Source organism: Agelaius phoeniceus, chromosome 6 (assembly GCF_051311805.1).
Source record: "Agelaius phoeniceus isolate bAgePho1 chromosome 6, bAgePho1.hap1, whole genome shotgun sequence".
Lineage (NCBI taxonomy): Eukaryota > Metazoa > Chordata > Aves > Passeriformes > Icteridae > Agelaius > Agelaius phoeniceus.
Genome location: NC_135270.1, coordinates 55,784,310 through 55,810,268, shown reverse-complemented (window position 1 = coordinate 55,810,268; position 25,959 = coordinate 55,784,310). Strand labels below are relative to the sequence as shown.

The window sequence follows — 25,959 nt, the reverse complement described above, 5'->3', positions numbered from 1 at the left end:
ACTGGTAAGTTGGATTATTTTGATGCTATCTGTGACTTTCACAGAAAGCTACTTCAGGTGGCCCAACAATACACTGGCATTTCTTGTCTCATGGGCAGACAGTTCATGCTGTTCCTCCACTAGTGAGATTAACTTTCTCCCACTGGGAGAGTTGGGAACTCCTGTGGTTAGCTAAACACTAAGAACTCCTGGAATAAATCAGCCACAGCTGCCTCCCAATCCCCTAGGCTTGACAATCAAAGCTTTCAAGGGTTGTTGTATTTTTTTTGCTGCTAAAAAAAGTCTTGATGGCACAGTGCAATAGTCCATTTTCACAACATGTCACTCTTGTTGCAGGAAGGGAGTTCTAGCTGTTGATTTGCTATAACAGCATTAGTACAGGAGCATGGATCACACAACACCAAGCACAATGAAGCTCGAAATACACCAGTGTGTACTTAGAGCTTGCACAAGGTTCACAATCCTATCAAAGAATTAGGAGGTTAGTATTTTAGGAGTGACTAATTCAGAGGAAGGATTAGCATCATCTGCTGCAACTATGGACAAGGAAAGGTGTTAGCATGCTGCTACAGAGGTGTGGAAATCAAAAACCAATTCATTTAAATAAAGAACTGGCCAACACTTATCATTTTTCTCCAAATGATTTGAAGCCTGTGGTCCAAAGGCAGAGGGAGTGCAAAGAGCACCTCCTGTTTGGAAAACTGACCACATTATCTTTCTTTAAATTTGTTTATCAGCATTAACAAGAAGTTAATAATAGCATCATCTCAAAAAAAGGCAAGAGAAGAGACTGTACATACTCTTTTAGCTTAATCACATTCTGAATTACATGCATATACAAGTGTGTAAGAAAAAAAAATCACTAAAATTAAAGGTGAAGCTGAATGTACTAAAACAATCCAAATCAAAACAAGCAGCAAATAACATTTTTACCATGCAATAAAAATGAATACTGCAAGAGGGATAAATACTCAGCTGTATGAAAATATATTAAAGGACACATTCAGAACTCCAAGACCCCTTATAAAATCATGAAACTGCTGAAAATAGCATTCTTCTCAAGAGGACTGAGAAGTCCAGCCAAAGGGGGTCTTCCTGTCCCTTTGGCTGCCAATCATTCCTAAAATCCTAAGCAAACACATCTGTTTTGCCACATCTGTGGCAGGTCAAGGACTACAGGCATTGACTTGAACTTAGACCAAAGGTTTCAGGAACAATCTCCCATTACCAATTACCATCCCAAGGTTGTCATCTGAATTGTCCCCACCTCTTAATTGAAGGCTGATTTCAGTATGACAAATGCTGATATTTCAAGGGTCTATTGAGTGCTCAACTGCAGGGAAATGTAGTCCCCACACCTCTGCCTCATGGGAACCCCAACTGTGAACCTGCTTTAGCTGTGGCAAAAGTCAGTGAAAATACACAGAAGTGTCAATCTCTTGGGGTAATTAATGTGCAGTGTCTAGCTCTGTATTTATATTTTCAGGAACAACAAGGGAACAGCTTTCACAACACATGGACATATATTTTTTGTTCTTCAGTTTCAGAGGCCTTCAAACCTGCCACCTTGGACATCAGCTGTCACCAACATCATTATAAGCTCTCTGGGAGAAAACTTTGAATCGTACAAGTAAAACAGATCGGAATTTTTTGTAGCACTAGAAAGGCATTAAATTCTTTAATATGGCAAACTGTCAAATGGCAACTGGTTGTTCAAAAACCAAACCACTGGAGTAGCTATTTGGAGTACCCTCACAGACAACCACAATACCATCTCACTGAGTATGAGAGTGCTCTGCTGTCTCCAAATCCACATGAAGTCTCAACATCTGTGCTGCTCATGAATGCAGACTTTTGTACTCCCAAGGCAGCATCTCTACTACTGTGATACTAATCCTTGGCAACCACGTGCAACCTGTAGGTCAGAAACAGGGGAAGAGGGGAGAAACATAAAGCAGGAACACTTACAGGATGATGAGGAGGAATACTTGACACTGCTTGAACGAGTCCTGCTGAAAGGCTGCTTGGCAGAGGCAGCAGCTGCCGTCTTCCTGGCTGCAGCTCTCACCTCTGACACGCCCGTCTTGCGATAGGACTCGGCGCTGCGGCCCGAAAACCCCGTCCTCGCCTGCGCCGTCTCCGAGTCACTGGGCACTGTAAATGATCCTGCCCGTTTCCTGGGCATGGCCAGGATGTCCAGCCGGGACAGCTTCTTCGTCTCCGTGGGCTGCTTGGTGCCCTGAGCAGCGGCATCCGAGTTGGAGGCTGCTTTGTCAGCATCCACACATTCATTGTCCGAAGCATCTCCCAGCCGGGCGCGGCGCAGCTTTGAGGCCCTTGTGGGCCGTGGGGTGGATAAACTGTTGGACCGGGTGAGAACCTGCTGGATTTTCTGCACGTTTGAGGTTGTTTTGCTCTGGTCCTCCTTGGGGGGCTGAGTGAAAGGTTTCCTCCTGGGCACAGGCCGGGTTACTGAGTGCTCATGGTCAGACACAACCGCATCTGGGACTGGCAGGTAGGGCGAGTTTGAACTTCTCTCGTCATCTGTGAAGTCAAGTGACCCTCGAGTCCCAGCGCTCCGCTTCATCTGGAAGCGTTTGGCGGCCTCTGCTCGGTTGGGTGCCTCTGGTGCTTGTGTTTTCCGCTTCTCCGTCAGCCTGTCCCGAGCACTGGGCTGCCCACACTGGTCCTGGATGGATGGCGTGGAGGAAGATTTCTCCTTCTGCAAGCTCACAACCGCTTTGCGTTTCGGGGCACTTGCTGGGACGTTTTTGCCGCTCACCAAGCTGACTGTGCTGGCCGTGTCTACATCTGAGTCCCCTGACAAGGAGTCCTCCAGCTGACCAGCAGTTTCCGATGGCTCCAGCTGTTGGCTTTGACCAAGCAATTTGGCTTCCAGCGCTGCCAAGGCAGTTTCAGTGTCCTTAAGCAGAAGATGAGTGTCCTGACTAAAGTCCATACGAGTTGATCGAACAGTCTCTAAATCTTTAAGCAGAGGGTGACTTGAAATATGTGGGAGTTTATTCTGAGGAACACCACTGCTTGATTTATCTTTGGTAAAACTTTCCTGTCTAACAAAAGATGCCGTTTCCTTTCCTGACATATTTTCTTGATCTTGAGGAAGACTCTGATGAAGGGAAATGACAACTTTTCCAGCCGTGTTTATATAAGCACTGACATCTTTGACCGGTGGCTTTCCAGAAACTGGTGTGCCAGCACACTTGAAGGAAAACTCCGGATCCTTGCTGTCCTTGTCTGCTCGAGCATGGGATATACTCATAGAGAGCTTGGAGGGAACCTCTGCATCATTGCTGTCATCACCAATGTAGAATGAAGTAGAAACTGGCTCACTCACAGCTCTCACGTGAGAGATCCGGGTGGCTCCTGGCTGCCGGTTCTCTGATCTGTTGTCTTCCCTCATCTGCTCTAGCATTTTGCTGTTCTCTTTATATTTCTTGCCTTTTTCTGTGCTGAAGCCATCATCAGATCTGCTGGCATCGCTGAGGCTATCCGGATCCAGGTCTTCCTGGATGAAGAGGTGGCTGCTGGAATCGCCATAGGCTTCCACGCAGTGGTCCTTCACGATGGTTCTCTTGGTAACCTCCGAATAGGACTCCTGGCACACCAGGACTGTGGGAGTGGGGCTGTCTGATTTATCACTTGGAGGGAGCTGGGGAAGAAGGCGCCTTGTTCTCGAGGGCACAGAGTTTTCTGGTTCCCCAGGTTTTGGGGGTACCCCACTTTCTGAAGAGAGTTAAGAGGAAAAGAATCAATTACTGTAGAATTGTGCCATTTGTTTATTTATTTGTTTAGGAAGAGCTTGATCCTACAAAGTACAAGTCCACAAAAGCACTCAAAAGATGTGCTTATAACTAAGGTTTTATGTAATATGAACATCAGCAGGGCCTGGTTGGTGCCTGCTCCCTCGAGTTTATAAATACAGACATTAAACTTAATTCCTTTGCTGAATCACACTGCCCAACACCTTCCCTTCTCGAGGTAGGAAGTCAGATTCATTCTCCCCTAATATACCTCTCAGTAAAAGCACTATGGAGTATAATGACATTGCTGACATCTAGCATCAATCAGGCCATGGGAATGAGATGAAAAGCCATCAGACATCAGTGATGCAGTGTTTTAAGTGCCATTCTAAACAACATTGCCCATTTGACTAAATAGATTGTGTTTTTCACAGTACAAGTTCTCCTACACTCATGTCCCAGAGCAAAGTCCCAGGAGAAAGACCCTATAATAATCAAGAGACTGTGAATTAGAGCTCACTGCCCCAGCATGTGTGGGCTTATCAGCAGGAACACTAACACTCCATAGAAAGAGTGTTCCTTTTTCTCCCATGCTTCTGGCCAAGCCTCCCTATCTGATAACACCTTTAAGTACCAGGATAACTGGTTATTTGGCTATGGTAATGTTACAAGCACTCCAGGAGTTAGGTCTCCTGCATGGTGTGAAAACAGTAGCAGTGATCTCTGAAACAAAGATTCCTTCTAATCTTTAGGGGATCTGTCTACAGCAGTAGATGGCAAGAAGGTATGACAAGTAATCCCAACCAAAAAAAAGTTGAAAACATTTGCAAAAGCCAACAAAGTGCTTTTCTCCTTTTCTCACACACCAAGAGGACCACAGAGTCCATAAGGTGTTTTCCAAGTTAGGAAATTGAGGGATATCAGACTCCCATCATTTCTCCCCCACCGTATCTAGTTTCCTATGCTGATCTCCACACCCTTTAAAACTGCCAAATTCCAGAACAGCAAATTCCAGAACAGCCTAAATTCTCAGCACAACCAGACACAGGAGAAGCACACAAAAAAACATGCAGGTCAGGAACTAACTCCAAGGCTACGTGCAAAGGGTTCTTCTCATCTGGCATCATAAGGCAGTCTAAGGAATCACAGCTTGGGGCTGGTTAACACCCAAAGCCCTTACAAGCTTTCTCCTGCCCAGGTTCCATTTAGTCATGTCAAACCTAACATTTAAGAACCTCTTGAATAACTCCAAAATGCAAACCAGAGGCTCTCTCTATCTTCAGTCCACTGGGAACTACTCACTCTGTGCTTCCCATCTCCAACTACTGCAGCTAAAACAGATACAAAGCTAAAGCCAGATGCAGAGATGCCCTTAATTTCTGCTTTTCCTAACATCCTTGTTTAGATTCAGATACCCTCAAACCACAGTGCTGGAAGAGACTTACCTGCACTTCCATCACCCTGCCCAGAGACAGATCCAGAGTCAGAGTAACTGTCCGCAAGGCTCGCCCACCTTGACACCCACTTCTGACTCCCTTGAGATGCTGCAGACATCTACAAGTGGGGAAGATGAGGTCAGAAAGAGGGTTTGGACACAAAATCTTAGCCACAAAATCCTAGCCACAAAATCTCTCCTCTCTCACTGACATCACTCAGTCTGTTTAAAATAGAAATCAAGCTACACATCACATTTACATCCAGACAGAAAACCCATCTACACCTCCAACATCGCAGGAAATCCACCTGGACTGCTCATACCTGTGCTTCAGCCTGAGACCCATTCACAGCTTTTGAGGAAAAAGCCTGGAGCAAGGGTGACTTCTGACTGGTGCCGTTTTCACTGATTAGATGCTGAGAACCGGAGTCATCTTTTTCACCTTTAATTACTGGTCTAAAGGTTGAAGAGATTCTGGAAAATTCAGGTGATTCAAGAACACCAAAAACCTGAAAAGATGTTTGCATGGGAATATTAAAATGCAAGGAAACAGAAAAACATTAGCCAAAATCTATGAAAATCTGTGAAACATTAGTCACACACAAACTATGATCCCAAGGGGCCAGAAACACTTGCCAATGCTTCCATGCAAACCATGTAAATGATTTTCTTCTGTACTCCACAGTAGCAGCTTTAAATATACATAATCACAGAATTCCACTCACACCCACCTTCCCTCTCTCCCTCATTATTTAGGGGTGTTGCCTTTAACAGCAGTAACTTTCACTGAAAAGGAGTCCCTTTTCAGCCCAGAGAAATTTAGGATGAGTGTTGGGAAAGCTATTTACCAGCTCATTCATGAAGATTTAGACAGAGAAAATGGGAAAGCTCCATCCCCAGTGCCTTTCATAGACTGTGGCTGTGAGTGGGCTGAGCAAAGCAGCCCTGCACTGCCACAAGGAACTGGGACAGGATGCACCTCTGAGATGGGTGAGTGTTTGAGCTCATTGCACAGATTCCCCCTGAAGATAAACAGGCCTTCACTGCCACAAGGAACTGGGACAGGATGCACCTCTGAGATGGGTGAGTGTTTGAGCTCATTGCACAGATTCCCCCTGAAGATAAACAGGCCTTCTATGGGGGGTGATGAAGACTCATGCCTCAGAAGGACTTGTTCCTCTCACTTGACTGCAAGAAGTTCAGAGGAAGATACACCACAGAGGGTGCCTTGGCTGTGCAGAGACGGCCATAAAGATCTCCACTCTCACTGCTCTGAAAAAAATGTGCTTGCAATGGTGGAGGAATAAAGAACAGAAACACCTTAGAACATAAATAAGTCCAGAATTCATTTTCTTTCTTCCTGGACAGAAGCACTGAGGTTCAGTTACCAGCTGTTTCACAAGTGGCAGGTCTGCACTGCACCAAGTCTATGGCACAGTCAGGACCAGAAGCTGGCCAGTTTGTCTGCTAGAGTCACATGGCTGCCAAGACTATTCCCCAGAAATATTTGTATTTTTGTGGCATTTTCCCTCATACTTCCCCACCAGAACAATTAGTCATCTATTGTCAAGACTAGGACCTTGCTGTGACCTAAATGCCGTGCCCTGAAAGCTTCCGATCACATTTCAAACAAGATGGAAGGAACAAATGTAATCAAAAACAAAAGAGAGAAGCTAGATCCAGGCTCATAAACACTGTATACAAAGCTCTAAAGCCAGGCTCAATTAAGGCTTCCTTTAAACCTTGACATCCTCCTGACTACATTTCACTAAATCTTCATAACAACTTGCCAGTTTTGTTTTCATAATAGACCGCAGATGAGAGTTAAACCTGAAAATCAGCCAAACTTTCGTTTGCCCTGCGGTTGGTTAGTTGGGTGGGTTCTTCTTAAGCCTTCCTCATCTCTGGAGTTTATTTTTTATGCAATCATTCACACTGCAAAATCTAAACAAGTACAGATCCATCTGGGATTGCCTCTGCCCTAGATCACACCCTTTGCTATCTCAGCCAGCTGCTGCTTGCCCTGACAGCAAGCACTGCCTTTCTAATCAGGCACAGCCAAATACAGAAACATCTGCCACTAAGGCTTGTAAGCACCAGCCCTTGGCATTTCCTGTGGCCTACCATGGGATGATGCATCAGTGAGGACTGCAGCTCCCATCTTTATAACAGTGGGCAGGAGGTGATGCAATGCCAAGGCAGAGGCTTGGGAGCAGTCCTAGAGAGCAGAGCTGCTCCCAGCCACAGCTGTCAGCAGGATCAGCCTGATCTTTATTCAGGTGTTGCCTTTCCTCTAAACAGATGGCAAACCCACTCTTTCCCTTTTGCTTCCAAATTCCATTTTTTAAGCAAGCAGCTCTTTGCTGTGAGCATGTTTTGCCTTCTTTTACTCTGTGGTTTTTTCTTTGTTTGTAATTTGGTTGTTTTGATGGGATTTTTTAAAGACAAGTGTCACAGTTTGTTTGGGCCTATCCTTAGCACACGTCACTCAGGACAATTTTCCACTCCTAACTATAATGCTCTGCTGCACCCAATTGCATCCCTTTGTGGCAACAGTTAATTTAAGCCCTCCAAGCCTTCAGCCCACAGCTCATTGGCCAAGCACAGAAAAGCAGCATTTACCTGATCTATCATTTTTCGCGCTTCCTCCACCTCTTTGTCCTGCGACTCCGTCTCAATGGTGTACGTGCCCGTCTCACTCACACTGTCTTCCTCATCATTCCTCCTGCCCTGGGCAGACTTCACCTCTGGAGGTGGAGCAGAGGCAGGCTCTGGTTCCGAGGATATAACCACGCGTGGAGCTACGGGCACAGGGGCTGCTTTCTCAGCGCTTGGCTTCCCAGACTGAGCAGTCTCACGCAAGTACTCAGCCATAAAATCCTGAGCCATTTTCGACTTTCTCCCAACGCTCCCATAACTTTTTGCTCTGGGAGCAGAGGAGGACGAAGAGTTGATCCGATCCTCCGTCTTGTCCCTCTTGAAGGAGCTTGTTCTTTGGGTCCCACAGGAGCTGTTGCTGGCTTTGCCCGCCTGGGCTGTGAGGTGGGACGGTGGCACTGAATTTCCCGGCTTCTCCGCTGGCAACGCGTTCTTGCGCTTTTCCACCTTGCTCTTCATCCCCGGATCCGTGTCGCTCTGGGACGAGTGAGCGCTGTGCGTGAAGGACTGGGACCGCTTCTTGCGCGGCGTGTCCTCGAAGAACTCGATGACGAAGGCCTGCTTGTTGTGCAGCATCTCGTGGGGGTCGCGCCTCATCTGGCGCTGCAGCCTCGTCTGCTCTGTGGGACGTTCCCCGCCCGCCGTCGGCGTCTCCTTCTCCGCCTTGGGATCTTCGGTGTCGCTCTGTGTCCCGTCCTCGTGCCTGTTGCCTGGAAACAAGGTATGAATATTTGACCTTCGCACTCTCAGATGTTGTGGGCCTGTCATTACCTCCCAGATGAAATTTATCATTTCAGTTACAAGAAAAGCATTCTGTAAGATTAAAAAACTCCAAAGACATCTGTGTGGTACAGTGATTACACCCCATCACAAGAAATAAAGAGAAAGCAGCTCTCTCCTGACCCCACTTTTCACCACTGGTTGGCTACCAAGTTAATTATTTATTTTAAAAGAATTCAAGAAGTACTTTTAACCTTATTTTTATTCTTATTTAAAAAGAATTCAAGAAGTACTCTCAACCTCATGGATTTCTGATTTTTCTGATTCTGGTGATTGGTTTACATACCTAATGTTTTGTTTCTTTACTTTACTTTTTCAATTCAAATAAAAATGAAGAGATTATTCTGCCATTCTATCCAATTACTGTAGTCCAAGACCACCTCACTGGGTTTTCTCTTTTACAGAGCAGAAATATCTCTGCAGGATCAGGAAATAAAACCCTCACACTGCATGCCATGAAACCAAATCCCCTCGATGAAAGACCAGACAGATCACTGCATTACAAGTACATGCATCTCTGAGCACCCATGTCACCCTCCTCTACAAGGGAAGATAAAACAGAGGCTAACAGAAAAGTGGATTTGCAGGATTCTTTACGCTTCCTGGAGATTTAAGAATCACACCATGACGCCCCCATGAGTTACACCATCCGATCACCAGCCAAGCAAAGGTTAAATCATTACTTAAGAGTTCACTAAGCTTAAAATAAGTTTATAATTATTTTCATTTATGTTAGCAACAACCATCTTTTACAACTGTCTCTACATACCAGTGACTGCCTGCCTCTCAGCACCTTAGCTCAGGACTCTCAGAAAGTAAGTTCAAGTAAAACAAAAAGTCAAAATTAAAAGAAAAAGTTAAAAGTAAAACAAAAAACAAACCTTTTTTTGGAGAAGGAAACAGGTGTGAAGGCACACAACACGATTCAGTCAACGACCAGGAACCTGTCATCGGGAGAACGGGGAAAGAGGTCTCTGCGCTCTAGACTGTAATATGTAGCAAGATATACTGGCTAAAACACCACGTGTTTGAAGGAAAACTGCTCAAACCAACTTGGCAAGTTCTCCAGACTCATGGGTGAAGACCATTTATTACAACAAGTTAACTGCAAAAGATTAGAATTTAATGTAAGGTCCATTCAACCCAGGAGTCAGTTCTATGAAGAGTTTGCTAATACACTGATGAAGAAAGCCAGCAAACTTTGCATTGTGCCCTGAGGGCTGATAAGCTTCACCCTTGGAAGGGAAAGTTCTTAAATTAAAGGTCTTGAGTAAGAGCTCTGATGGATGCAAAACAGTGAGGACACAAGGAAAACATGCACCATGCTCACAGATGCCCCAACAGAACATCATGCACATCCTCTCAAGCTGCTAAGACCTGAACACCCTGTAGTCTTGATACTGGACTTTACATTCACCACACTGTTGCTGGAAATGAACAAATGTTACTTAGATAGCCCTAAATGGAGGGCATTTCTGATCCTGGAAATGCCCAAACCTAGTAGGCAGCCAGAAGCAGCCTCCAAGACATCTTCAACATCAGCCCTGCCAGAAGAACACGTTGCACAGCTATCGTAGATAAATGACACCTGCCAAAGCAGAGGAGCATCAGCTCCTCAGCCCATCAACACTCCATGTTTTAATCAAATGTCCAGTGTTGATTTCTTGATATGCAAATTGCACCCTGAATCACCTCAGCTTCTTTCCATGCCTTATGGACTGTAGAGAGGCAAATGCAGTCAGTCCCTAGTGCTCCTGTGCATCACAACAGCAACAGCTGCCCAGCTCTCTAGTTTTCTCCAAGAGGAAAGAGCAAAACCACTGAAGCACATTTCTACCCTTGACAATGTTCTCTAGTAAGTCAACAAAATCCAGTATGACAACAACATAAATGCCAGCACAAACCCTTTCATCACACAGTCACAGTACACTGAAAATAAGATCCTAAATAATGAAACAGGGCACCTCAACACTGTCCCTTATTGGGCAGAACTAGAACCAAGCATTGGCCAACAAAGTAGTTCAATTTCCATACCATATGAAACCCTATAGCTGAATAGAAGACCTTTATGATCCTACAGGGTTCCCAAAAATATGTACCAAAACCAGCAATTTGGAGGTGTAATACATAAAACTCTTCATATTACGATGAGTTTTCGGGTTTTTTTTTCAAGAAGGTCAAAGCAAATATTCCTTAAGAGAAAACAAGGCACAGCTCTTATTTAAGTAGGACCTCAAGCACAGGTAGGTCTGGTAACCTTCAATTTGACTTCATCAGCTCAAGCTGCAGTTCAAAACAATAGCTCTTCCAGAGGCAAGGCAGTGAGAATGCAGGAATCACTGGTCTCCTCCAAGCTGTTCAGAGGATGGCCCAAGAGAGACACCTAAGCAACCATAAATCTTGCAGAACGTATTCCAAGTTGCATCAGAATCATGTAAGTCCCACAAGCTGCTCTAAGAACTGAGCTCCAAATTTCACTTCAGATCTTTGAAAATCCCCCAAGAATTCCTCACAAGTGACACACTTAACAAGACAGAGGTTCACTAAATGTGATGTTCTTGAACAGAGCAGGATTTCAGAAAAGCTTTGGGTTAGAAGAAACCTTTTCCTACGAGCACAACAATTTCCTCTACTAGGGATCATGTGTATCTCAACTCTGCCAGTACTGTTTCTGTCAGCACTTTCTGTCATCCAACCAACTGGCTCTGGCCATTACCAGATGATCACACTTAAGGCAGCAGGATGATCATGCTTAGACTCCTATGGATTACAGTTAAAAAGAAAAGCCATTCCATCAGCTAGAAGCCAAAAGAACCAAATTCATTGAAATATCTGTGTTTATCAGCCTGCCTGACCATATGGAAATTATTTTAGACATTTAAAAACCAAAATCTTATTTTCAACCAATTACTACTGAGCTGGCATTATAGATGCAGAGGAGTCACATTAGTGTCCCCAAGCCAACATCACACATGACTTCAGGGCCAGGTGAAGAGCATGCTGGATGCATTCAAAATATCAACAGTCATTGAAGTAATATTCTTCATCTTGCAAATTTGGAGCAGAGATAATTAAGTCCAGTTCTCCTTGATAGGAGAAGGGTTTTCATATTTTACTATGAAAGGCTGCATTTTGCATGGCCAACAGAGAGCTATGTCCACATGACAAGACATTCACTCACCTTTGAGCGTCCTTACATGAACTGGCAGGTCACTCTTGGTACTGTAAACATCATCTCCTGCAGACTGCCTTCTCATCAGGCTTGGGTCATTCTGGACAAGCCAGTCAGCCACTTTGCTCTCTGCCGACATCACTTCTGTAGGAGCTGGTTCCTTACTGTAGGGTCTTCTCTGTCTGAGTGAAAATTTTGTTACATGGTCTTTTATCTTTATTTTACCAGGGGTACCATCATCAAATTCAATGGTGAAAGAGGCATGACTCTGTACCACAGGGGCTACCACAGCATCAACATCTTTTGTTGGGATCTCATGAACCTGTGTTTCTGGAGATTTTGATGGCTGCTGAAATTCCTTAGTTGGAATCTCAAAATAACTTGGCTCTCTCCGGAAGGCAAACACAGATTGTTCTTGGGCATCTCTATAGGTAGAAATATTCCCATTCAGTTCCTCTTCATGTTGGGGTATCTCTTTTGATCTCTCTAGAAAAGTGGAAAAAAAAGGATAAAATAACATTTTTTCAGTACTACTTAATTAACTTATTTCAACTTCTTGGGAGGGCTATTAATCCCAACCCTGCTAGAGAACAGATACACTGTGTGTGCATTGAACTAGAACACTTTTTTGTGCAGTAGAGCACATGCTTGATGGAAACACCAGGTTTGCTGCATAAGTGAAAACAAGATACCTCTTCCATACACACAGATTCAACAGGAGTGTTAAGACCAAATGGCTCCCAAGGATGATGAGGTGAGAAACAGATACAGGTACAAAACAGATACAGGTACACAACTAACTCTAAAACAAACTTAGTGATTTACTCCACAACTACTGTTTCTAATGGTCAAATGTTTTAGGGAACACATTTTAACTCCCTCTTATTCCAGTTTCAGCAGCAGCAACCTACACACAACACAGGAGCGTGCAAATACAAGGACAAAAAAAGAAGTAGTAATTACAAGTCTTGAAACAGGACGGCTTCCAACAGTAAATATCAAAAGTGTGCCAAAATTTTGTGTCCTGTATCTTCTCCCACCACACCTCACCCTCCATTACCTGAGTAATGTTCCTCTTGCCTTCTCTCCTCCTTGTTATTTGCATCATCTTCCCCCCACCAGGAGGGCTGTCCATAGAGAGGGGTGCGGTAAGTATTTGTTTCTAGGAAGAGGATAAGCAAATATTTTAACACAGAAAATACTAATTTACCAGGTTCAATTGCACAGCAAGAGGGGGAAAACAGCAGGGCCAGATGAGACCATGAACCTGCTACACCACAGCTATAACAACAGCAAATTATATATAATAATATGTTCAGGCTTCTCTTTGTTTCGCCCTTTTTTCCTTTTTACATTCTATTGCAAGATACTAACTTCACCTCCTTTCATTGTCTTTCACATCTGTGTTTCCCAGATACTGGCTTTTGTCCCTTTCTTGCCTTGCTATACGCAAAAAGTAGAAGATTTGTGGCAGGACAGACTACAAAACACCACAAAACTGTCTTCAACTCTCCTGAAATTCAGGTGAAAATCTTTTTTCCTCACCTTAATTGGGAAGACTTTAGCTCTACCCTTTTTTGTCCCACCATATCCTTGGATGTGTCCAGGCTAGGGATTTTTTGCACTGTTTACCACTCCCACTGTAAGTGACACATATTCCACAACAGGAAATTCTTGAAGCATTACAAACTTATGAAAAATAGTAAAACCATCTCCTAACACTTTCATAAAGAAGCAGTAAACTCTTGCTCTCTAAAGCTTATTTATAGTAAACCAAATGAGTTGCATAGTCATTGTAGTACAGAGGTTTTTCTCATGGAGAATTTCCCTCTAGAAGAGCCAGGCTTACATTATTTCTCTGTTCAATAAGCACTCACTGCAGGATCAGGACTTCACTGCAACAACTGGCACCACACTCAGTGGAGCTGATCCACTACTCCTCGTTTTGTATCCCACAAAACAAGGCTGTGCTATGGCAGTGCCTTGGGCTGCTGCTGTTTATGCAACAAACGAAAAGAATACACCCAATTTGCCTGTGGTACAGTTAATATTACAGTTTTTTCATAGTTCAAGAGAAGCAAATAAATTTGCTTTTGTTCTTTCATCTACAGGTGATAGAAACACCAGGATAGGTCAGGGGCTGAGGTTAAGATCCAGCTTTGTTAGGCTGTTTCTGCCTCTGCTCATAGCAGCTGTAGCCAGCCACATCTTGAAACCCTGGCTCCAGCTCCAGGGCCATAGCTGGGCTTCTACTGCCAGCTGCTGCTCAGCTTGTGGTTTTCAAGCCACACACTGCTCTGTGCAAAGCAGCTCTCAAACAGCCCTGCAATTTTGCATTCCCTGCTTTAGTAGGGACATGACAGAAAGCAGTTGTTTGCATAAGGGAAGTCAGGAGGGGAAGGGGAATCAAATAACTCAAATTTAAAAAGCAGCCTGATTTTATGCTGTTGTTTCTAAAGCAACACAGGCCCAGTGGCCACTTCAGATATTTTGGTCTAGGATCATTCCAGATATATAAGCTCATACACTGACAGTCCACAGGAAGAATTTTGCTTTAAAGATGCAGCCCACAGGCCCTTTTCTAGAGATCTTCTTCGTGTTTCAAAGATAACCACACAGCCTCCCTTCTCACTGAGGATCAAAAGAGGCTGAAAGTATTGCTCTCCTCCCTGCCTAGAGTGCATGGAAGATAAACCATGCTCCTATTATGTGGGCGGCCTTTGAAAGTTCAAAGGAGGAAGCATTTCTCACCATGATAAATTGGAATTGCCAAGCAATATGTTTCATAACTGATGGGTAAACCACTCATGGGAGAGGGGGGGAAATGATAAAAAACCTATTCACAAGGTTGTCAGTGAACCCTACTCCAGTGCAGGGTTTGGTTCCTCCTAGGTTCAGAGCTGCTGTCACACAGCCTAGCAGAAACCTACCATCCTCTTTTCATGCTGTAACTTGCCCACTAGAGCCCACCCCAGCCATGCAGGATCGGCTCCACCAGTGTCAGGCACTTTGGGCACACCATGGATTATTACCCTCTGGCTTGCAGTACAGACCTTAGGGTTGATGGCCAAGAGGCAGCTGTCTGGGGGAAGCCAGAGGAGGGAGATCAGCACTTTAACACAAATCCATTAGCAAGAGCTGTCTGAGGTAATTTGTGCCTAAAGGGATCAGCTACCCCAGATGAAATGCAAAGACCACCTGCCCTCCACTGTTGCATATTCCCAAGGATGGGTGCTGTTACTGCTTGCATCTTACAAGGAGTTGCAGCTCATTAACAGCTCATCTCTGCAGCACATCCCAGCCCCAAAGGGATCCCAAAGGCCCCCTAGTCTAGAAGATGCCAGTGATCTATTCCAAGACAATTCTGTGTCCAGAGGGGCAGAAGAGAGCTAAGAGAGCTCACACCCATCCTGCAGGACAGAAGTCTTCCCAGAAACTGCTCTAAGATCTGTGTCCCATCTGAGTACAAACACAGGAGCTTCTGCCGTTGTTGGACAGGAGCTTTTCTACTACAGGGAAAAGGCAGCCAGGGAAGTGAGTCAGACTTTTGGTCAGACCTCTTCTGTTGATGAGGAACTTTGGGATTACAACTGAAGATGAAGGGAGAAAAGAAAGGATTTATAAAGAATGATGATCCAGTTTCTCTGCTGTCTCAAATTTCCCTGGGCCCTGACAGGTACTTGGAAATTACCCTAACAAAAGCTAACACAAAGTCAAGACCCCAGGGCAGGTCTAGGAACACCTAAAAAGAGTGCACCAGGTTGGCCAGAGTGCACAGATCTGGGGCCCTCCGGTGGAAGACACTGCACTGCACTCACTGCCTAGCAGCAAAAGGTTCCTCATGCCTCCTGATACAGAGCTCACATGGCACCACCTGCAATGCCTGTTACAGCATCTGTGACAAAGCTGCACATCTGTGTGTGTGGCATTTCATTCCTTTTCTCTCCTGATCTCTACAATGAAATGGAAGTTAATTTTAAAACCGCAAAAAGCACAGACGGAAAGCTGAGGAGTCAGTACCTTCCTATTCAGGGACAGTTTCAATATTTTAAGAGCAATTAATATTTCCCCTGAGCATTCATATTAATTTTCATTTTGAGTAATACTGTCAAGTGACACAGTCACCATCATTCCTGGCTGTTGCTGAAAGCAGACAGATCCTGAACCAGACTAAAATTTCTGTGACCTCAGAAGAGTGTTGTGGTTTAACCCCAGCCAGCAGCCAAGCTCCACACAGCCACTCACTCACACTCACTCCCCCACCAGTGGGATCAGGGAAAGAATCAGAAGGGTAAAAGGTAGAATAGTCATGGGTTGAGATATAGAGAGTTTACTAAGGAAAGCAAAAGCCATGCACAGAAGCAAAGCCAAACAAGGAACTCATTCCCCACTTCCCATGGGCAGGCAGGTGTTCAGCCATCTCCAGGCAATCAGGACTCCATTACATGTAACAGTGACTTGGGAAGACAAACAACAATCACTCCAAACATCCCCTCCCACTTCCTCCTTCTTCTATACATTATATACTGAGCATGTGATATAGTCTGGAGTATCCCTTTGGGTCCTTTTGGTCCCTTTGGGTCACCTGTCCTGGCTGTGTCCCCTCCCAGGCAGCTCCAATCTCCTGACCAGCGTGGCAGTACAGAGAGCAGAAAAGGCCTTGGCTCTGTGTAAGCCCTGCTCAGCAATAACAAAAACATCTCTGTATTAACAACTCTGTGTTCTGCAAAAATCCAAAACACAGCTCCATACCAGGCACTGGGAAGAGAATTAACTCTACCCCAGCCAAAACCAGCACAAAGAGCTACATGAATTTGCTGCCCTGCTCATGTCAGAAGCTTCTGTCCCTTCTAATTTGCCAGCACAACTGACACCTCTCCCAGCTCCAGCTCTAACACAACAATATTGTAGAAAAAGGGGAGGGGAGGGGGGAAAAGCACGAGGGGAAGGCAGCTAAAACAGATGGCTGTGACAGAAGTGGGCCAGGGAGCAGCTACACATGCAGTTGTGCCAGCGGGCTTTGCTCTTCACCAGCTGGGATCCATTTTAGGTAGCAACCTCAACCTGGACCTGCAGCATCCAGAGCAGCATGTTTGCCTGTGTCCTGAGATATGCAAAGCACCCTGAAGCCACCTCCTGTCTGCTCTGTTTTAGCGTAAGATGGATGTTCTTGCAAGAGCAGAGAAACTCGGGGTTTGCTCAAGTCAGCAGTGAAGGGAGAACACCAATGAAAATGAACTGCTCAGTCATTTTAATGACATGAGACTTCCTCCAATTGATGGCAGCTCGTTACCACCTCTCTCCACTCCGTGCCAGGCTGCCCAGATGGTGCCAATTCATTTAGACATATTTCTTGGCTCATCAATTCAGGCAGGCAGCCCGAAAACCATCCTTTTAGATAACTGAATTGAGGTCAGCACAAGCATTCAGCCAGATAAATACTGAGTTACCAGGGATGGTGTAATACAGGGAAGACCACTGACATACACGTGTTCTGCTCCTGGATTTCAGTCTTTGGGGCAGTCACTCAAAAGGAAAAAATGAAGGCTGTTTTAGCACAGAACAAGGGAAGTCCATTTGTTTAACAGTCTGAAAAAATGGGCCCTGTTAAATTAAAACAGAACTATTGATCATCTGAAGGAGAGGCACCAAAAGAGAGAATGAGACGTGCCAATACAAAGGGCGTATTTATGAAGAAGTGAATCACACAGAACACAAGGCCACAACCAGAAATGCACTCCAGGTGATGAAAGGTAAAGGAGAAAGACTGTGTTAAAGCTGCTTTCCATCATCAAGCAGGAGGAAGTGCTTTCAAGACAAGCACACAGCTCCCACTAAACAGAGGGGTCTGATTTCCCTTGAAGGTGTCCCCTGTGGTCAGGACAGGACTGAGCACTTTGCCTGAATCTTCACAAAACTTCACACAATCATGAGAGAGACAGACAGTCAGCAACAGCAAATTTCTTTGCTCACAGAAGCACACACAGCTTTGAAGCTCGCTACTGCAAGTCATAACAAAAGCATGAGAAATCCAGCTTCCTTTAAGTCAAACTGTTTTTGATTCATTATTAATAACAATAATGTCCATCTCTAGAAGATGCAGAGTAGGTTTCTTACAGCAGAGGCCTTGGGGAAAAAAAAAAAAGATTATCTAGCTACAGCATTTTAAAATTAATTCCTTACATCTCTGCTTTTTCACTCCTCTCCAAAATAAAGAATTCAGACCTAGCAGGAATAATCATAAAGCAGTTCTCTACTCTTTGCCACACAATTTATTTTCTGTGTGCATGGTTAATCTGGGCCCTGGTCTTTTGTACTCGCTGTGAACATACACAGATCCCAGGGACTTTCAAATCAGGCTGATGATCACAAATGTACTTGTATCACTTACATGGTCAAACCTTAAACATGCTGCAGTTACCACCACTCTAGTTGAGGCAAAAAAGCAGATATAACACCACTCCCTTAAATTAAAGGCTAGGGCAGAGCTGTGTGTCTAAATAGCTATTGCCATGATCTCATGGGGAAAGCAGCCAAAGACCATGGAAATCACTTCACAGCTGGGCACAGCTCCCACTGCCTCCATCCATGCTGCCTGCTGACCTCAGCCCTGGACATCAGCAAGACTTTCAAATTGTCCACTCTGCTGAGAGGACTTAACTAATGACATGGACGCTGACTTGGTGAGCAAACCTATTTCACAGATCCCGGTAGAAGCTCCTGCAATTGGTCCTACTCCTGCAAGTGATGATGCCCATTTCCCTGTAAGCAGCCTCCACCCCTGGAAACTCAGGCCTGCAGCAATTATTCAGAGGTTAGTCATCAGATTCAGGATTACCCACTCCCATCAGGCTGTGGCAGCTTTGAAAATACTAAAAATTAAGATCGGCCTGAGGATTTAACCATGTGCCGAGAACAGAGGATCACAAAGCAGCTTATCTCATCAAGTACCTCAACTCAGGTAGCAACAGATGGGAATAGGGATTGTGACTGTCTTGAAATCTACTCAGTTCAAGGCTCTACCTGGCTTCCTGATAACTTAAGGCTTTAGACATGAGAGCTAATAGCTATTTTTAGCATTAACTAGCTGAGCTGTGGACAGTTTTATTCATATCCATCTCCAAGCTATAGAATTAACTAAGCTCCTTGCTTCAAACATTTCACAGACTGATGATTTTCTGCTTACAGGCAACATACACCCAAAAGCTGCAAGTTCAACAGCATAAAGACTAAACTGACTGTTTCCCATCCACTCCCCTGCATCTCTTTATCCTCAGCCCCTCACCTCCTCCCATTTCTAAGCAGCTCTAATTGTTCACATTGTTTTGTTAAACCTCTTCCCTGAAAGCTTGCATTCCCTCTGCCTCCTTTCCACCCGGGCCCTGGGAACCGATCCTTCTAAAGGCTTTTGTCAGCCCAGACCTTGCTTTAATTAGTCAGTGCAAATTCCTAAATACCTACAGGCTTAGCAAAACAGCTCTTTCCCTAAAGCCTCTTTCTGCTGCCACTAAGCAAGCCCACTCCCCTTAAGAACACTACAGCTCTTCTTTTCACTAATCATTTCAAATTGCTGCCAGTCCTCCCAGCAGCCGAGGAGAAACAGTGCATGTGTGCAGCTGAGGACAAGGTGAATTAGTCACCTCGCAGATGAGAAAGGGATCCACTGATCATTCTGCTCACGTGACAGAGATGCTTTTGGGAGAGCCAGGGACTGATTTAATGCTCAGGCTCTTTCCACAGGCTTCAGTCCAATCCAGCAAAATACTTCAAACAAAAAGTCCTGATTTCCTCTATATTCAGTGGGGTTAGCAGCACTTGACAGATTTTTTTAGCTCTGCCCATCAGTCCCACTGCATGTGACATACTTCAGTGCTGGTCCCCAGCAAGAACACAGAGCCTGTTTTGCCTCAGACCTCTGGTCTGTGCCCAGTGAAGATGACAGAAACAAAATGCAGGTCTGCAAATCACAGGCCAGAAAAACGGGTCACCTTGCTGAAGAGTCACTCAATGTCCTGGCTTTGAAGGTGTTCCAAATATCCACTGCTTATGCTATGTAGGTTAAAATCAATGAGAGTGTATTTTGGAAGGTGGCAAGAATAAAAAACTGAGTGCGCATGGAACCAGGTAGTAACAAACACAAAGTGGTTCCAGTTACTGGCAAAGCTTTCCAAGAACCTCCTGCCCCTTGAAAGGCAGTGGAGAGATCCTCCCCCGTTGGAGTTCACCCCTTCTCACCCTCACCAGTGTCACACTTAATCATCCACAATTCCATCCCTTTACATTCACGCTTGTCAGGCTCAGTCCCAAACACAGACACAGCCAAAGCAACACAAAGAAAGGTTTTCTAGTGCAGAAAATGGGAGTGCTTCCCACACAGCTGGAGACAGCAAAGAGACCAGGGAGGAACATTTCACTGTTTTAGTGCACTGTGTCATCCTAGGGGGATTTTCATAAGGACAATACATGGGAGATTATGGTCAATCAATCCACTCCAATTAGTTATCATGAAGCCTTAACAGATCTACCCAAATATGTATACTTTTCTAGAAAGCTGCCATACCTGTCTCTAGGCAAACTCACCCAAGATGTTTACCTCACTCTTTTACTTGCCATCCCCTTCCCTCCATTCTCCTCCCTGATTCTTCCTCCAACAGAGTGGGCAACTCCCCCTGCTAAACCCTAAAGCTTTCCAATTGCTCTGACATCCTGAAGCCACAAGACCACCACTGGCAATCATGTCACCAGTATGCTTTAAAACCTTTTTTGTTCCTCCCATGCACCAGCAAGCCATGAACTGATGCCTGGCCAGAACTGGGGAGAGAGACCTGTCAGGACAGCACACACAGGGGGCAGGAATTTGGGTGAAATGCGTGAGACAAGACTGCTGGGAAGGTCCTGGCAAACCATAATGGGGAACACTCATGTTCCCCAAATTCAACAAAGGATCTTTAAAGGCAGGCAGCAGTTGTTAACAAAATGGAGAAGAGAAGGAATTTCTCAAACAGAAAAGGTTTGAAGCTGGGGAACAGGGAACCTGAAGCAAACACCTCCCAGTTTGGCAGTCAGTTTCAATCCCACATGTTGGCACGTTAGGAAATACAGCCATTTAAAACCATCCAGGCTTTGTGAAAGAAATGGCTTGTTGCTTCTTTGCCTGCCAGCACCATGCCACAGCAGCTATACATTTTCTACTCTGAGTCACCCTCTCTGTTCAAACACCAGCTCATGATTAGGAAATTAAAAATAGACCAGACAGGTGCCAGAGAACTTACCAAACCTGCTCTGCCCACAGGTTTTCCAGAACACACACAGCGACAAGGCATGTAGGAGCCATCACACCAGCTGACTTTTTTTTGAGACTGAATCTCCAAAAACCCAGAGTCTGGAATAATCCAAGAGCTTAGAAAGATGATCCTTCCAGAACTGCTCCCAAATGCAACCCACAAGACTCTACTGTCAGAATAATAACCCAGCACAGGGCTCAAGCTGCACTTTGCTCAGAATCCAGAAGAACTGGTTCCCAAGCAGGTACCTGTAATTGCTTTCCTCTCTCCTTTCTCCAGCTTTGCTTGTGGGGACTCTGTGTAGACGCTGTGCTCCATGGGCTGCTCCGCCCTCTTCACGGCCGTGCCTTTGTAGTTCATCTGGAGTTGGCTGGTGTACTTCTCATGCTGCAGAGACACCAACAGCAGTGAAAACCTCTTCCCCACCAACAGATCACCCAAAACTCCACTGCAGCTCTGTCCTTCAGCAAAAAGCATGCACACCTGGGAAGAAGCTACAGAACAGGAGAAGTACCCCATTTGGAAGCCATTAAGTGACAATTCTAGTACACAAGAAGGTCACTGTGACTTAGCTCTGCAAAACAACTAATTAGCAAAATCCTTTAAAAAATAGACTGAGAAGAATCAGAGCACAGGCCATTCTCCACTCAGGATTCAAATCCTGAAATCCCCTTTGTTCTTAAAAGAACATTATAAATTATTTCAGGGCGCTCATCTGCATTATCTCAGTTTTTCAGCAAAGGCAATTGGAATCTATTTGAATTATTTTCTCCAAACCCTTTCCCCAGCTAGGAAAGTGATTCTACCTTAAAACAGGTTCCATATTAACACAGTAAATGAGCTATTTAGAAGCTGGTTTATTACAAGTAAATTAATAAAAGGGTGAACCCATCCAGTTTATCCCTAAGTAAGTTCAATGAATCATTTGCCCAATTGTAGCTGTTAAATTCCCTATTTTTGCCAATTCCTAAACATGGAACCAGGGCTAGGAAGGCAGTATCTGCTAGCCAAGAGCTGATGCATGGCACTGATAGCCCAGTCCCACAGTTGAACATTATAGCTTTCTTGCCCAGAGGGGATTGCTTTTCTGCCTTAGATAAAGGGATGCTTGAATATTTCTTACCTGCTACTGAACAATGTTTAAAAAACACCTCACTCCTAAGAAAACTGACTGCTACTTACTCAGTAAGTAAAAATTGGGAGCTTGAAGGCAAAAATGAGATGATACCCATGAATAAATTAAGCAAACTTCAGCCTGATTGAGGAGGTGTGGTGGAGCTGGCATAAGTCACCATGCTCAGAAAAGACATCTGTGCTCCACTTCTGGGGAGAAAAAAGTTTTGCTGTGCTTCACCCACAAGTTCATGTGCTGGTTATTCTTTAACACGTTACAGCTTTAAGGAACCTTTTTTTTCTTGGCAGTCATGAACATACAGAACTTGATCTACATGTTAGCACAGGGATAGGAGATCAGAGTTGAGATAACTGGGAAATGTATCTCTCCTCAAAGGAAGGTTTCATTAAGTCCAAATCCAAAGAGAGCCTCACATTTTGAAACATATCACTGCCATCAAGAGTATTTTAATATTTCACTCTGCTTGACCATCACTAGAGTATTTAAAAGTTGGTTTTTTTTTTAAGTGCACTGCACCCAGCCACTCTTACCTTTAATGCTTCTTCTGGGACTTTGTGTTGAATTTGTTCCAGGACATACATATTCGAATGTACAGAAAATTCATTAAGGAAAATACAAAGGACTTGAATGGACAAAGAAATTTAACATTTAGTCACAGAAAGAAAACAGGATCATAAAACCAGAAAGTCTTAAAATAGACGGGGTAGTTAAAGTTGCCTGTGCTGCAGCCCAGCATGGTCTTTGCTGTGCACAATCACATTTGCTGGGCATATCCAGGACAGCTGAGGGGCAGCAGACGTGGGCATCCTGGCCAAGATGGGCCAGTTTCACATGCTGGGTAAGGGAGCAGCAGAGCTCAGCTCCTTGCTCAAACCCTTGGGACTATGGTGCTCTCTTGCCCTGGCAAGGCCTTTCAGTCACTGCAGTTTTCTAGATGAAAAGTAAATCAGGTCATGAGCTGCTGTGACCTCTTAGGGGGGGAGGCATTCACATGGTTGAGCCCAGGCAATAATCCTCAGCAATGCTGTATTAAAAAAAAAAAAAAAAAAAGGCAAAAAAAAAAAAAGCTGGCATCTGGAATGTCATCATGAACAACCCAATCAGCACAGCAGAAAGCAAAGAGGAGGAAAAAGGAAAGATGGAAAATGTTAGACTAAAAATAAACCCAGTGATACTGGCCTAGCAGGGAAACTCTGCACAGCCTGTAAGTGAAACTGTAAATGGAAAAGAGAAAAGCTCTCGTGCAATGGGACACAGAGACTCCAAGACCTCAGGAGATGCTGCCATCCACACCAAGCTGACTGCAGTGTGCACAGAAAGCTCTGCTAAACAGAGTGGCACCAACACAGCAAAGCAGAGAAAGACCTTATAGCTGCCATAGGTACAGTACATCTTACAAAGGTTACTCTAAAACCTACATTCTTTAAAATTTTCCTGTTAAGGGCAATAAATTCTACAACTCAGAAGTATAACCATTCATTTCACTTGATTATGCATGAAAGGGCTGCAGGACTAAATACTTAAACTCAGCTGCTCATTGCTGAGAACAGCTTTCTGTAAAAAGTTTAAACTGGTATTGCAGCCATTAAAACCCACCCATGCTCCAGGCACTGATTTTTGCCTTCCCAGGACTGGAGCTCACAGCAAGTCTTCTCTGCATTTCCTCACACACCAAGAGACCAGAATATACACAAGCAGCTACATTAAAAAAAAAAAAAAAAAAAAAAAAAAAATTTGCAAAATCAAGAAAAGCTTCATCTGAGGTTGCCTGTAACAGATTTCATCACATGTGCAGCAAGACACCACCTTTTAATGACAGGATTCCAGAGGAGAGTGACCAAGACCCAAATTATGACCCATGGCCCAGAAAACTCTCTTTTCCTGCAGATCCAGAATGGCACACACAAGTTTAAGCAATCCTGGTGGCAACAGTGAGTGCTCCTGCACTGTCACTGCAGAGAGCTGAAGTATCAGATCCCTGGGAGACCAGCAAGGCTGAAGGTTTGGAGTATTTCAAGGGCTAAAGCATGGCCAAGCACAAATGGATTATCATGGGACAGCAAAAGGCGGAAGAATGTGGCCTTGGGGTCAAGGATGCACAAGAGTTTTCCAGCCAAACATTTTCCCCCACCAAATTTAAAACTAAAACTTAGTCTCTGCCTCTATTCTCAGAAATGTCTGGACTGTTTTAATTGACATCTCCCCAGAAAAGAAAAAAAAAAAACCTGAAGAAGACACTTGCTACTTCTAAATTCAGCTTGAGTGGGCAAAGTTTGGCAGATAGAAGCAACTGAAAAAAAAGTGAAAAAAGTATTGGAATACATGAAAAGACAGCAATAGGAGCCTCTACTTACCACTATTGCTCTTCAGACTCAGAAAGGCATGTCAACATCTATTCTTATAGCCAGTCATACTGTCACATCAGGGTAAAAAAGCAAAGGGATGAAAGCAAAGGTGTTTTAGCAGACACTGGCAGGATTTGTGGTCTGTAAATAAAGCAATAACTGCAACCTAGCTTCCCTTGCTAGAGGTGAAATGTGCTATTGCTAAAGATTTACTCTTGCATTTTATGGCAGAACCAATTTGCACAGGCAAACTTTAATCAGTACACAGTCAAGGTCTAGCCACAAACTCCACAGCTAAATGTTGAAGGCTGAAGGCCTGAAAATTGTCTGAAAGAAAGCATCTGGGTGAAATGACTAATAAAACAAGGCAAATTGAATGAAAAAAATATAGGAAGATATCAGTTCATACAAAAATATATGAACTATGTTTGCTCCCAGCTAGTACCAGCTACAGTTACCACCCAAATAAAAAGAAAAAACCACAACCCTTCCTTAGGAAGAGACTGAAAAGGCACTTCCACATTACTGCCAGTGCAGGGCCTGATCCAAAGTACAATGAAAAAGCAGGCATCATGATTAATGTGCTCTGAATCAGGTTCATGTGGAGAAACACAAGCTCATGAGACACGCAAAGGCTCCAAACAAACACCTTACTCAGTAGACACAATTAGCCCTGGTACCTCTCCATGCAGCCAGCAGCACAAAACCCAAACAGAGCCTGAGTCCCCATCCTCTCCAGAAAGGATATCATAGCCGAAGCGAATGACATCGTTCAGTTTCAGGGTGATGTACTTCTGGTCAGGAATCCTCACATCATTGACAAATGTCTGCAGGAGAGAAGCACAGGAATGGGTTTGGACCGAGGGTACCAGGGTGATGGATCTCAGAGCCATCTGCTGATGGCACTGCACGTACTCAGAGTGTGCCAGCACCAAGTCAGGAGCTAGGAGCTAAGTTCCCTGGAAAAACCAACACCAGCAAGCAGCTCCCATGGGCAAGTCAGAGCACCCCAATTATGCTTCAAAGCAAGGTGCTGTGAAGGGACCTTTAGGGAGATTTCCTTTGCACCAACTGCAAATGCAATTTTAGTTCCTGACTTGAGCAGGTAAATGAGGTGCCTGAAGTTAGGAACTTCAAATGCTCTTGGTTCTCCTACACCCGTCTCAACCAGCAAACGGTTGCAACTCATGCCCTTAATTACTGAGCTAGGAATCAGCTTTCTGCTGGATGCCAAACAAGACTGTGTCAGCCCCAAGGCCTGATAATTTAACAAGCAAAGCCTATCACAGAGGAAGGGGAAATGAAAATGTACAGGGAAATGGGAAAAAAATTTGAAGCAGCATCACCATGACACCTGAGGCCACACTGTCCGAGATAACCAAACCCCTC

The 25,959-nt window shown here is 44.5% G+C and overlaps 1 protein-coding gene across 4 annotated transcripts in view; it reads right to left on the bottom strand.

The window, feature by feature from the left end:
- CEP170B (centrosomal protein 170B) overlaps positions 1-25,959 on the bottom strand; it is a 58,394-nt gene that overhangs the window by 16,446 nt on the left and 15,989 nt on the right. For 2 of the 4 annotated variants that reach the window (XM_077180772.1, XM_077180773.1), the window contains exons 4-13: positions 25,319-25,397; positions 22,756-22,814; positions 21,339-21,477; positions 12,867-12,968; positions 11,816-12,292; positions 9,516-9,578; positions 7,819-8,564; positions 5,520-5,705; positions 5,207-5,315; positions 1,969-3,744 (exon numbers count right to left, since the gene is read on the bottom strand). In XM_077180772.1, the coding sequence (XP_077036887.1) occupies positions 1,969-3,744; positions 5,207-5,315; positions 5,520-5,705; positions 7,819-8,564; positions 9,516-9,578; positions 11,816-12,292; positions 12,867-12,968; positions 21,339-21,477; positions 22,756-22,814; positions 25,319-25,397 (3,736 nt within the window). The remainder of the gene's footprint in view (positions 1-1,968; positions 3,745-5,206; positions 5,316-5,519; positions 5,706-7,818; positions 8,565-9,515; positions 9,579-11,815; positions 12,293-12,866; positions 12,969-21,338; positions 21,478-22,755; positions 22,815-25,318; positions 25,398-25,959) is intronic. The other 2 variants (XM_077180774.1, XM_077180775.1) reach the window with 1 other exon arrangement.